At 33.0% G+C, this 12016-nt stretch overlaps 2 protein-coding genes across 3 annotated transcripts; one reads left to right on the forward strand and one right to left on the reverse strand.

Annotated features, from left to right (window-relative positions):
* Positions 1-776: 776 nt before the first annotated feature.
* On the reverse strand, positions 777-2635 carry LOC123680516 (RCC1 domain-containing protein 1). Its single transcript, XM_045618454.1, has 3 exons — positions 1877-2635; positions 1514-1818; positions 777-967 (listed from the first exon to the last, which is right to left on the reverse strand). Exons 1-3 carry the CDS (start codon positions 2398-2400, stop codon positions 807-809), a joined length of 990 nt encoding a protein of 329 aa, XP_045474410.1. The 5' UTR covers positions 2401-2635; the 3' UTR covers positions 777-806.
* LOC123680517 (ADP-ribosylation factor-like protein 3) lies at positions 2398-5389 on the forward strand. Of its 2 annotated transcripts, none has more exons than XM_045618455.1 (3): positions 2398-2533; positions 3827-4087; positions 4890-5389. In XM_045618455.1, exons 1-3 carry the CDS (start codon positions 2531-2533, stop codon positions 5166-5168), a joined length of 543 nt encoding a protein of 180 aa, XP_045474411.1. In that variant the 5' UTR covers positions 2398-2530; the 3' UTR covers positions 5169-5389. The 2 variants fall into 2 exon arrangements, with proteins under 2 accessions (XP_045474411.1, XP_045474412.1); XM_045618456.1 differs by lacking the exon at positions 2398-2533 and adding an exon at positions 2684-2825.
* The last annotated feature ends 6627 nt before the right edge of the window (positions 5390-12016 follow it).

A 12016-nucleotide genomic window follows, 5' to 3' on the forward strand; every position in this document is an offset into this window, starting at 1 on the left:
TTTATCATTCCTTGAAAAGGATGTTCAGCTGCAATAATGATAATGAATTAAAATCTAATAGGAAACAAGACTGGGCCAAATGAAAAATGTATTTGTTCAAACTTTTAGGAAGTTGAGAACTCAGTGTACCTTTTTCTTCTTTGGGCCAAAACTTCATAATTCCATCCTGATGGAGTTGAGGATGGTAAGAAATTTCAAATCTTTCAAAACTGCAATCAGAGAACAAATAGAAAACTATCCTGCTAGGTTCCTGGTTGAGTTTATATTGAGTGGTGTTCTAGGGATATACTCTCTCCCTTCTTGCTTCTCTGGGAGAACTGAGCCTGTCTTATAGGTTTTTTGTGCTTTGGATTTAGGTCTCCATCTCGGGCGCATTCACCATCACAAGCAGTTTGCTCAGATGATGTTTTTAACATGAGGACTTATGATTCACATTTGACACAAATTTAAGTTAGGTTTATATGAAAGAAATCATAATATATGTATCCTTGTTTGTATCATTAATGGGCACTGTACTTATATCTCTTGAATAAATCTTTGAATTCAGAAATCTTATGCACAGTTGAACAATATTATTCTAGGACACTGATGTGTTCATTACAATAGAAGGGAGGTTTGAGCTTTGTAAATATAAAATCAAAGAAATAGGCACTAGAAAACCAACTGTCCATTTAAATGGACACTGGACCTCAAGTGAATATAGAAAAATATAAACAGAAATTTCTGACAAAAACAAATCGCAATTATCCAGAAATCTACCTAATAAATTAAAATACTTTTTCGTTCAACATAATATTCTTCAATTTCTATTCACAACATATCACAGAATTCCATGGGCCACATTTTATATCTTTAACTTTTTCCTTTGAGAAATCCCCTAGAAAATTCATTGTTTCAATGATATCCTCATCATCTTCTTTCAATTGTTTATATTTGTTCATGCCACAGCCATATAATTCCCCATTATCTGTAAAATAAAATAGAATTAGATTTATAAATTAAAGTTACGCAATACGACTATTTTCAATTAAAATCCATTGAAAATATGATATTCCTACTTTGACTAAATAGAATTATTTTAAAGAAATATTTCGGAGATTTGCTTTTGTCTAATTGCTTTCCAGCAGGTTCAAAATAAAAAGAGCTGCATATAAACACTCATAAGTATATGCATGAAGTAGTAAACATTTTTTATTGGGAGTGCATGCCATATAAATTTTAGGTAGTAAGATACTTCATTAAACATGAAATAGGATTTGATTTACATAACTTCCAAGAGAAAAAAATTAATAATATATCAGTAATTTATGCCTCTTAGGATGTTTGAACATCAGTTGAAAATTAACTGGCTGAAGTTCAAATGTCTCTATCTGCATTCTCTAGTCAGCCTAACAGTTCAGTATCACATACCAAACAACATTTTCAAAAAGCTATACTGTATATCATATACCTAATATGGGCATTTAATAATGAAAAAATATTCAATAGTTGTATTGTGATTATCATTATTTACCTAAAAGTACAATTGTATGTCGTTTTCCACAAGCCACTTTAACAGCATTAGCATTAGGATCAGGAAAATCAATTATATGAGGGGTTGCCATAACCGATACCCCCTCACTTTTTTCAGTAGAATGTATAGGCAAACCTAGCTGACCATTCTGATTCCATCCCCATGTATATAAATCTCCTTCATCACTTATAACAGCACAATGCCAAGTCCCACAAGCAATTGATACAATTTTTATTCCAGCTAGAGCTTCTATTTGGCTCGGATCAGAATGATCTTCAAGAGTTCCTAATCCCAACTGACCACGGCTTAAACAAATATATTTGTGAAAAAAGTACGAAAGAAATTAAGAATTTGAAATCTTACCTTCCATTTCCAAAACTGTAAACATTTCCCTTCGAATCAAGCATCAAACAATGTACTCCACCAACTTTTATATCTATAGTTGAACGAACATCGAAATTCAGTCGCTTTGGAAAATCATACACATATCCAAATCGGGTTAAACCTACTTGAATCTTATCGCCAATAGCAAAATGAATAAATTTATCATCACTTTGTAGATATTTCTTGGTATTCACCTCAACAATCTTCTCTAAATTCACAATGTCTATTTGAAAAAAGCGACCATCTGCGTTCAACACATAGATAAAGTCATTTGTACATGATATGCAGACTAAACAGCCAAAATTATAATTCAAATTTTGATCATCATTCGAGCTTCCTCCTGTTAAAAATAACTCGTTGTTTTTGTTTTTATGAATTGCAAATGTTAAACTAACCTCCAAATCACGCACATCTGGGAGCTCAAAAATTTTGAACTTTTTGATCAGAGGTTCGTCGGTTTTAAATTTCCTGTATAAATTAAAACCATTGCAATAAATCTTCATATTATCGATTATTTCAGACAATGTCAGTCGATTAATTTGCTTGAAAGGGTCGGCTACTTAAAGTTCCTCTGAGGTTTTCATACACTTCCAGTTGGTTTTAATATATGGAAAGGTAGCAGAGGAATTTACTATGGTGAGTGGGCAATTCTAAATCATTTTTCATCGATATTTGAAGCGATTATTTGTGAAATTGATCGAAAAATACTTATAAATTTGAGGTTCACATTAGAGATGACAGTTAGTGTTTCCATAGTAACCAGTGTAATCAAAACATTGAATATATGAATGCAAAATAATACTTGCGGAGTGCAATATGATGTAATCCTAGTACAAGCACAATAATTCATGGTTTAATTTGTCTTCTTATATTTGATTTGATTTATCTAAAGCGATAAAGATATTATTCCGTCCGAATTTTTAACTAGGTACGTAGGTTTCTTTCGAAACATTTGAACAAAGTATGCTAAAACTTTGTTTCAGAACATAGGTGGAGCTACATGTTACTAAAAATCTTAAACTAACAAGCTGTACTCGGCAAAAGTAGAGCATTTAATTCAAACATTTCATAAAATCACTGGTTTTGGTTATATACATCTATATATTTCGGTGCAACCAATCCATCTCCTTCCTTAGGTTGCAAAAAAATGATTCATTTTATGAGAACCTCATGTAGGTAATTGAATATGAATTTAAATTATTTTTATGGTAGTAAAACCAGGAATCAGATTACCCATCTATAAATCTTTTTGGGGTTTCCTTGATGATAATATAATAGTGTGCCTGAAAATACACGATGTGTCTGAAAGTAATCTATATATGAATGCATTTTTCATTAAACTAAAATTGCGTTTCTCTAATTCTGTGGTTATTCCGTTCATTCTTCCACATCTTGTAGAACAAAATCGTGCGAGAATATATCAGAAACGCACAGTTTTTATGGTAATATTTTATTATTCTATGTTGGTACTTCGAACTTTCCGCCACGGCTTTATCTGTCAATTCATCAATTTGCCTTAAAGAAATCAGTTCTGCCAACCAACATTTTTCAATGCAAAAATCACTAAAATATATTTATGGAAATATTTCATTAATTTCAATGAAAATGCAATGAATTAGAGAAAATAATGTATAATACTCGTACAGAAGGCTCATTCTACCACTCGTTCATTCCAAAACTCGCCACTTCGTGGCTCGTTTTTGAATTTTGAACTCGTGGAAGAATATCAATGCCTTCTGCACTTGTATTATAAATAACTATTCTAACTATCTAAAAATATTTGTGTTATCATGTTGTTATATTATTGATTCCAATAAGTATCCTTTTTCTATTTTTGAAACAACCATTAGGAATGGAGATTTTATTCTTCCCCATTGTACTTAACTTATTCTAATTTTAACATTGAATTAATTCACAAAGTTCTAATAGGGTTTGCTATCTATTTTGAAAAAATTACGCCAATCTCCGGAAAAGGAATTGCGACTTCTGCTGTTGGGACTGGACAATGCTGGAAAGACAACAATCCTCAAAATAATGGCTTCTGAAGATGTCAGTCATGTTACACCAACCGCTGGTTTCAACATCAAATCTGTAGTTTCCGATGGTTTTAAGTTGAACGTCTGGGATATTGGTGGTCAAAGGAAAATAAGGCCATATTGGAAAAATTATTTCGAAAATACAGATGTACTGGTAAGTTACAAGGTGGATATCGATAATAGAGTTCAAGCCACCAAATAACAAATATAGGGATCTGAAATCATTAAAATGCACCAATTTTATTTCAAGACAAAAAAAAAATTAATCAAATTCTCATGAATTCTAAGGGTCAGTTGCACCATTTGCCTAAACATTGATTGAAAATTAAAACATTGATTACTCTCTGATTTCTCAAGTGAAATCAGAAATTAATCGATGTTTAAATTTTAATCAATGTTTAGGCAAATGGTGCAACTGGCCCATAAGGTTCTTAGCACAGTAATTTTACAATTAAGGCCTTCATCCTCGTAAGGCGCTTTCAAACTATCTTCTGAACTATCTTTCACTTTGTCTTCTGTGGGGATAACAGCAAATTATTAAACATATTTTAGTTAATTATTTTTAGTCCGTCTTTTTATTTACTGATTCGGTCGTAGTATCATTTTCAGGACAACCATCAATTGATAGCCAAAGATCTCCTTATTCCAGTTTCTTAGTGAGAAATGTTTTTGTGATTATTCTGGACCCATAACCATTGTTAGATATTTGAGTAGCAAAGGGTTATAAAAATGGAAAACCTCAGTTCAATATACCTAGTAAATATTAAAATTCTTTTTTCCTGTTGAATTTAATTCTTCATATACATTGCTACTCTAATGTCTAACACAACTAAACTTGTTTTTGAAATTATTTAGTGCAAAAGTAAAAAGTCAAAGCACCTGGTCCTGGTGGCTGGTCCTTAGACAATTTGATTGGCACATGTATAATTGATTGAGAATAATATTTTGTTCCTCAGATTTACGTGGTCGATTCTTCAGACAAGAAGAGATTGGAAGAGACCGGTATCGAACTATTCGAACTGTTAGGAGAAAATAAATTGGAAGAAGTTCCTCTTCTGGTTTACGCTAACAAGCAAGATTTGCCTAATTCACTAGCATCATCCGAATTGGCGGAAGCGCTTGGGTTACACTCGATTAAAGACCGAGGTTGGCAAATTCAAGCTTGCACTGCAATTACTGGTGAAGGTATAAAAGAAGGAATGGAATGGGCATGTAAAAGTGTGAAGAAGAAATAATTGTCATTCTATATTTTATTTATTTTTATTATTGTGTTTTAAGAATTTGGACATCTGCAAAATAAGGAAAATCTAAAGTTTATAATACAATTCACATATTGATCAAATTTTATTCACATATGATTCCTATCGAAATAACTTAGGTAATGCTAGAATTAATAGTTCATTTTATTATTAGAATTTTATAGATTTCTAGCAGTACTAGTAAAATTTCAAAGCTACAACGATTTTTTCATTTTACCACTGCCAATAAGATAAGAATGATAAGCGGATCCAACGCAGATCTCCAAGTATTTTTTCTCTTGAAGGAAAGGGATGAATAAGTTTACTTCCTTTTTCTGGGAGTCCACAATCCCAGCTCTTAAAAGGAATACCATCAAAATGTAAATGGTACAAAGACGGAGTCTTCAGGGCTGACACCAAGTGCGTACTATCGTTGGTGTCTTTCAGGCAGAGATACCTACTTGCAATCAAAAGATGTGTGGAAATGACCAAGTAAGAAATCAGAAATGTGATATAGCGATTAATTCTGACTGTCAGGCTGTTATCAAAATATTGAGCTCACATATCATCCATTCTAAGATGGTACTGGAGTGCCGAAGAAAACTCAACGAAATCGGTAACATGAACAAGATCTGTTTATTCTGGATTCCCGGTCACTTGGGAACTGAGGAAACTTAAAAGGCCAACACACTTGCCAGAAAAGGAACCCAAACTCCTTTCATTGACCTACCTTGTAGGTAAAGGAAACTTCAAGAGAAGGAAAAATCCGAAGGAGAAACACTCTGGTGGAATCTTCCTGGGTTGGATAATCCCAAAAAGTTTCTTCGAAATTTGGATACTGCCAGATCAAAGAAAAATCTGGATCTTAGCAAGAATATGATACACATCCTCACTGGATTCCTCACAGGGCACTGCCGCCTCAGTGAGAACCTCATGAGAATGAGTCTAGCAGAAAACGATCAGTGCAGATTCCTCTGGAAGGAGGAAAAAACTCCGAATCACCTGGTGATGCAATGTCTCGCCATCGCTAGTCAACGCAAAAAATGCTTTGAACAAGAGACTTGTATAGTTGTAGAAGTGAGGAAGTAGTTTCCTTGAAGCTATCTTAGATAATGGAGTTCATTGGAACTGTAGAACTGGAGGTCAAGCTGTAGATTACGACTAATAGCTAGAATAGATCTGATTGGGGTAAAATATAGACCCTAAGGTGCAGTAAAACCCCCTGGGGCCCCTTACATCTAATCTAAGTTTCCTTTTTCTGGCCTCTATAAGTGTGGTCTAAGGTTAAGTCAGTTAAGAATCTACAAAGTTTTCTAATGGTAGATTCTGATGGAATTGGCCTATAGAACTGAGAATAGTGGTGGGCCATGCGAAGACGGTATTTTTTTGCCCCTCCATTTAGTGAGGAGTACGGGAATATCTCGTGATTGAACAAGAATCGAAAAATTCTCTCTGAAGATAATCAAGAAAATCAGAAGCGTCAAGAAACTCACAAAATGAAAAACATCATCGAAATGCGGTACCTAATAAGACTTAGTTACTGCCAAGATGTGACATTTTTTGTAGTCAATCTGTACTCACCTATTCCTACGCTACCTCTAATAAGAGTATGTACAGTTTCTCCTAGGACACCCTGCCTAGGTATTACCGGACTGAATCAAATTTGAGAATGGATTCGTCATCAGCAAGTCGAACCTTATAGATTGAGAACATTTTCAGTTCAAAATTCGAAAATTTAACACAGTCTCACGAAAGGAGACTGAGATGAGGTGGGGTATTTTCGTTGGATTGTCAGGTTATCAGGTAATAAAATTATTGTCATAAATTTGTCAAGTTTATTTTGAAAAAAAAATTCTCTTGTAATTATAATTAGGAAAAACTATAGGTATATTACTGTATTATATGAAGAAAATGCTAATACAATGATTATAGAGTGAGCTATTCAGATTTTTTTGTCACGGCTTATTGGTAGCCTAGCTATCCCTCTGTTTCTATTGCAAAGAATATGATAAAATTTCAAAAGTTGTTATATTATTATTTCGTTATAGTAATATTTTGATTGTAAGGATATTGGTTCAATAATTTCACGGATTATACAGAGATTAGAAGTAGTTCCATCCACGAAGTATCAAATGTACTGAAGCCGTGTGTGAAGCATAAAAATGGGCAATAATGAAAATCACTATCAGAACGATAAATTTTATTGTCGATATGTTTAACTACCTTTTGTTCTCAATCCCTCGGATTCGTAAATACAAGATTCGTTTCTTATAATTAATAACAGTCAAATAAGCAAATCAAATAATTGTAGGGTTCAAATTTGCTGCCAATTATTCCAATAAATTATTTGTCTTAATTTTCTCTTAATATATTTGTTCCTCAAGACTTAATCAGGTGGAAGAAACAAGTTGCCTAGTTCCATTCCGGTGAACTGTCTATTTGCAGAACGTCTGTTTTTCCTGTACAGGTTGTTCCTAAATTGAAGATACAAACGAAAATGGGAGATTACCCCAGTTTAGGATCACTCTGTATACCTACTACTGAAGTTGAAGATCGAGAAGTTACATAAGTCTCTATCCAACATGAGTGGAGGAAATCCGGCTGATCAAACTTTTTTTTTTGTTTTTCCCCCGGCTCCTTTAAGCCTTGGATTTGTGTGTTGTGTGTTTGCAAAAAAAAAAAACTTCCACACTCGCGAGAAAAGTTGGACTTTCCCCACTTGTTGCACAATATACTATTGTTCATATATTTTCGTTAAAGTTTTGAAATAATACACAATATTATACAGAGTGTATATGAATGTTTTGAAATGCGCCTATTGAAAAAATTGGAGGTCGAAAATAATTCCAACCTCCACAATTAAGGCGTATTATCTGTTGATATTTTTTTCTCGCAAAAAATTCTTGCCAATATTTCGTGACAATGTTGAAGAACTCCTCACAAAGCTTGCCACACTTACAGGCATTACAGATATCAAATATAGTGCCAAGTACCTAAAAATTCAGATATATTGACTCATCGCAAAATTTTAGTGCAGTCATTGCTGTATCTGGCATATTTTCAATCTCACTAGTGCATTTATCTTACCACAACTCTAATTCTGTTCACATTAAGCTACAAACGATACTATTTTGTTAGAATTTTTATACGAATTCTGTTAAATTCTGCCTTAAACCAGAATCATATTTCCTTCCGAATTCGATGACGATGACCGTGGAGGAAATTATATTATTTATAGTAGCTCTCTTGTCAATTCTAAACGTCCTCACAAAAAAATTGCAATTCGAATGAAACACATTAAATTTTACATTGATACAAGAAACCGAAAAGGTGAGTGGGGTAAGTATACCGATGACGTCTACAAAAACTACAGATGGCAAAACAAGGGGGCGACAAAGCGGATAGATAAGGAAAAAATTAAGCTCGGACGTAGTCGTCCTCGTAGTGCAATAAAAGTAACATTTTGAAAGCAGTAGTAAACTCATAATACGTAAAAGGGTCCGCTTTTTTACTGTAGTGCCAATTTCAAAGAAGAGTAAAATTATTATTGGTTCATTTTTATGGATGAATTGTCATTCTTCGTCTTGACGAGAATTCTGGATTTTTATATTATGGAAGTCTTTGGGGGTTTTTTACCTCCAAATTCCGAGATTAGTACCTAATTTTGCCACTCAACCTCGGTATTCTATATTCAAGCTTACCATAAAAATCTCTAGGTTTTTACGTTCGGGTTCGATAGTTACGGTCGGAAGAGTTGGCAGAATTCGATTTGACCACAGATTTGTCAACAACGTTTCGAACCTTATTGCTTGAGACAATATCCGGCTCAAAATTTGAAAAATACTCAGTAATGCATATTATTGTTTTAGTCATTATTCTGATTCAGAGCAAACAAAAAGATTATTTTTGCTGGAGCTTAGGATTTTTTTTTTATTATTATGGATTGTTTAGCCATAATAATAACAAATAAACTATATTGTTTATTATCAAAAATATTTCAATAATAAATATGGAACATTCAACACAAAAAAGATTACTATGCCAATTTGGCCAACCACTTTTCTGATTCATCAATATTTTTTCCATTTTTGGAATGATGTGCAATGGATCCAGCAAATTCCACATTTAGTACGAAATTCTGAAAACTAAAGTCTGTATCATCTCCCAATGACAATTTCTTTGAAATGGGATCTAAGTTTTCCACTTGTAAAGATTTTGTATTTTGAAGGGTATTCAATTCTTTTTCAAACATTGCTTTTATAGCAGTACTCTCTTTAGCTAAGGTATGGTCTTGCTTGTTGCATAAAATAAGAACATTAACTTTATTCTTCCTCAATACATCGTCATACAAAATATTGAAGATGTACTCAGCAGCATCTTTCAAGTCATCTTGAATTGTTAGAGAATCAACCACAAAAACAATCCCCTTAGTAGAAAGTAGAAGCTTTGTGTTCATCTTGTTTGAATTAATTCTTGATTAATTGATCTGATTTGTTTTCCTCTACGATATCGTGCCAACCTCTACGATATCGTGCCATCTATATATTTATACCTAAGCCTTTCTTGTCCAGGAATATCTACGATGATCAAGGATGTTTTATTAGAAGCATATTCTCCTATATTAGCTTTTATTGAAGTGAAACTTTGAATATCTTTTTGATGAATCAGCTGAGAGAATATTACAGTATTACTACTGTCACATATTCCCGTTAATAATATACTTCTTCTAGTAGTTGTACTGCGCTTATAGATCAGATAAAATACTATCGTAATAAGCACAATTAATACAGCAATAAAAATTGGCTGATTGTCGTCCATGGTATATTATTTAGTAATAATTCGCGTAATGTTTCGAATATTAATTGGACTGAAATCACTCCTTCCTTAGCTCCATCGTAAGCTATGGCCTACAGCGAGCTTGTTTTTTTCTTAAAACTCGATACATACCCATACCTCAAACGTAAATGTTTCACACAATAATTCTAGAATGTAAAGACCTATAAACTTAGAACTTTCATGGTTGATTAGGATCTCGAATGAAAGAGTGAAGATAGTTAATGAACAAAATCCTATTTCATTATAACCATGACGAATCCAATGGAATTGAAATTGGTTTCAGAAGCAGGAAATTCAATAAAGATATCGAAACAAATTCAATATCTCAGTGAGATTTCTGATATAAATAAAAATAACACTTTCGATAATGGAGCAAAATTTAGTGTTGATCATCTTATCTGAATCAAATTCAAACATAATATCAAACTAAATGCCCAATATATCCATGATATCAGATCAGACTAAGTTCAAATTTCGTTTGTATAATGTTAAATATTCATATTCATTTTGTATGACTTTTAGTTGAGATGACAACATCGTTGTCGAAACGTTCGTTAAAAGCCTTGAGAGATTCTGTGAACTAGTGTGAGTACTACAACTTCAGTTTTTGCTGAATTTCATGTGGATTGTAAATCACAACTTCAAATACAACAGTCAAACAGTGTGATCTCAATTAGGCACCTGAATGAACAAGAGCTCAAAATCTCCAGTCATAAAGTCAGTTCTCATCTTGGATTTTTTGAACTGAATTCAGAAAAACGCATTTGAATATATAGTTAGCACTTCCTACACCATAAACATTCCAATACAGAAGGAAGGTTATTATCCTCCTGAGAAAAAGTAATTGTTGAATAAATAATAGGCATGGTTATGCTAAATACTTCGCTTATATCAATGATTGAAACCGTTATAGATTTACAATTTTGAATTATCGCTGCACTAGTAAATCTAATTTTCTGTGGGATTTCGATATGTGGATTTCAAAGCTTCCATTAATGAAGGAAAATAAGGAGAAATTTTGTTAGTTCAAGTACGAATTAATTCAAATATATTTGAAGCATTGAATGTGAAAAAATAAATAATGCTATTCAATAATGAACTCACCTTTAATTATCATTAGCGTATGTACTTGATTAACGATTACTGAGGTTCTCAAAAATAATATTTATCAAAAAATTTATTGGATCTAAATTGCTTTCGAATAAGAGAATAATTGCATTTTGAAAAGCTCGCTCTCCAAGCAGCTGTCATCACTATTGAAGCTGCTATCTTTTTAGATTGGACAAGTAAAAAATCCGCCATCACTGAAAATGTAATGATACACGATTAAACAACGCATAAAAATTGTTAAAATAGTGGAAAGTGGTGGAAAAACTTAAACTGTTTGGACAAGTTAGTGATGTAAAGAACCTAAAGCGTGCGTCGATCAAAAACAACTGAGAATATTCGTAGTGTAGACGAAAACCCAGATTTGTCGATTCCTCCTCAATCTTGGGAATTAGACTTTCCCCAAACGGGAATTTTGCATATAGAGTTAGGTTTAAAGTTTCTTGAAATTAAACAAAATGATCCGGATTTTCATCAAAAATCAAATTGATGAATTTGGGGCTCGAAAAGTACAAAAATGATTGCTAAAAAGCCTCACCATCCTCAACGTGTCACTGTTTGGTGCGATTTTTGGTATAGTGTTGTGAGTCTTACTTTTTTATGTCCGGAATTGGATGATATATTGATGTGGACGACATTTATTTTCAATAAGACAGCGCTACGTGCCACACAAGCAATGAAACAATCGTAATTTTGCAAATGAAATTTCCTGGATGTGTTATTTGTCGAAGAGGTGATCACAATTGACCACCAATATTTTGTGATTTAACACCTTTAGACTTTTTTCTTTGGGGCCACATGAAAGATCTATGTCGATGCTCCATAATCAATAGATCTTAAATATGGAATTCGTGAAATTATCGAGGACCTATAGACGTGAATGTGTGAATTGGCCATAGAAA

This window comes from Harmonia axyridis, chromosome 5 (assembly GCF_914767665.1).
Source record: "Harmonia axyridis chromosome 5, icHarAxyr1.1, whole genome shotgun sequence".
Lineage (NCBI taxonomy): Eukaryota > Metazoa > Arthropoda > Insecta > Coleoptera > Coccinellidae > Harmonia > Harmonia axyridis.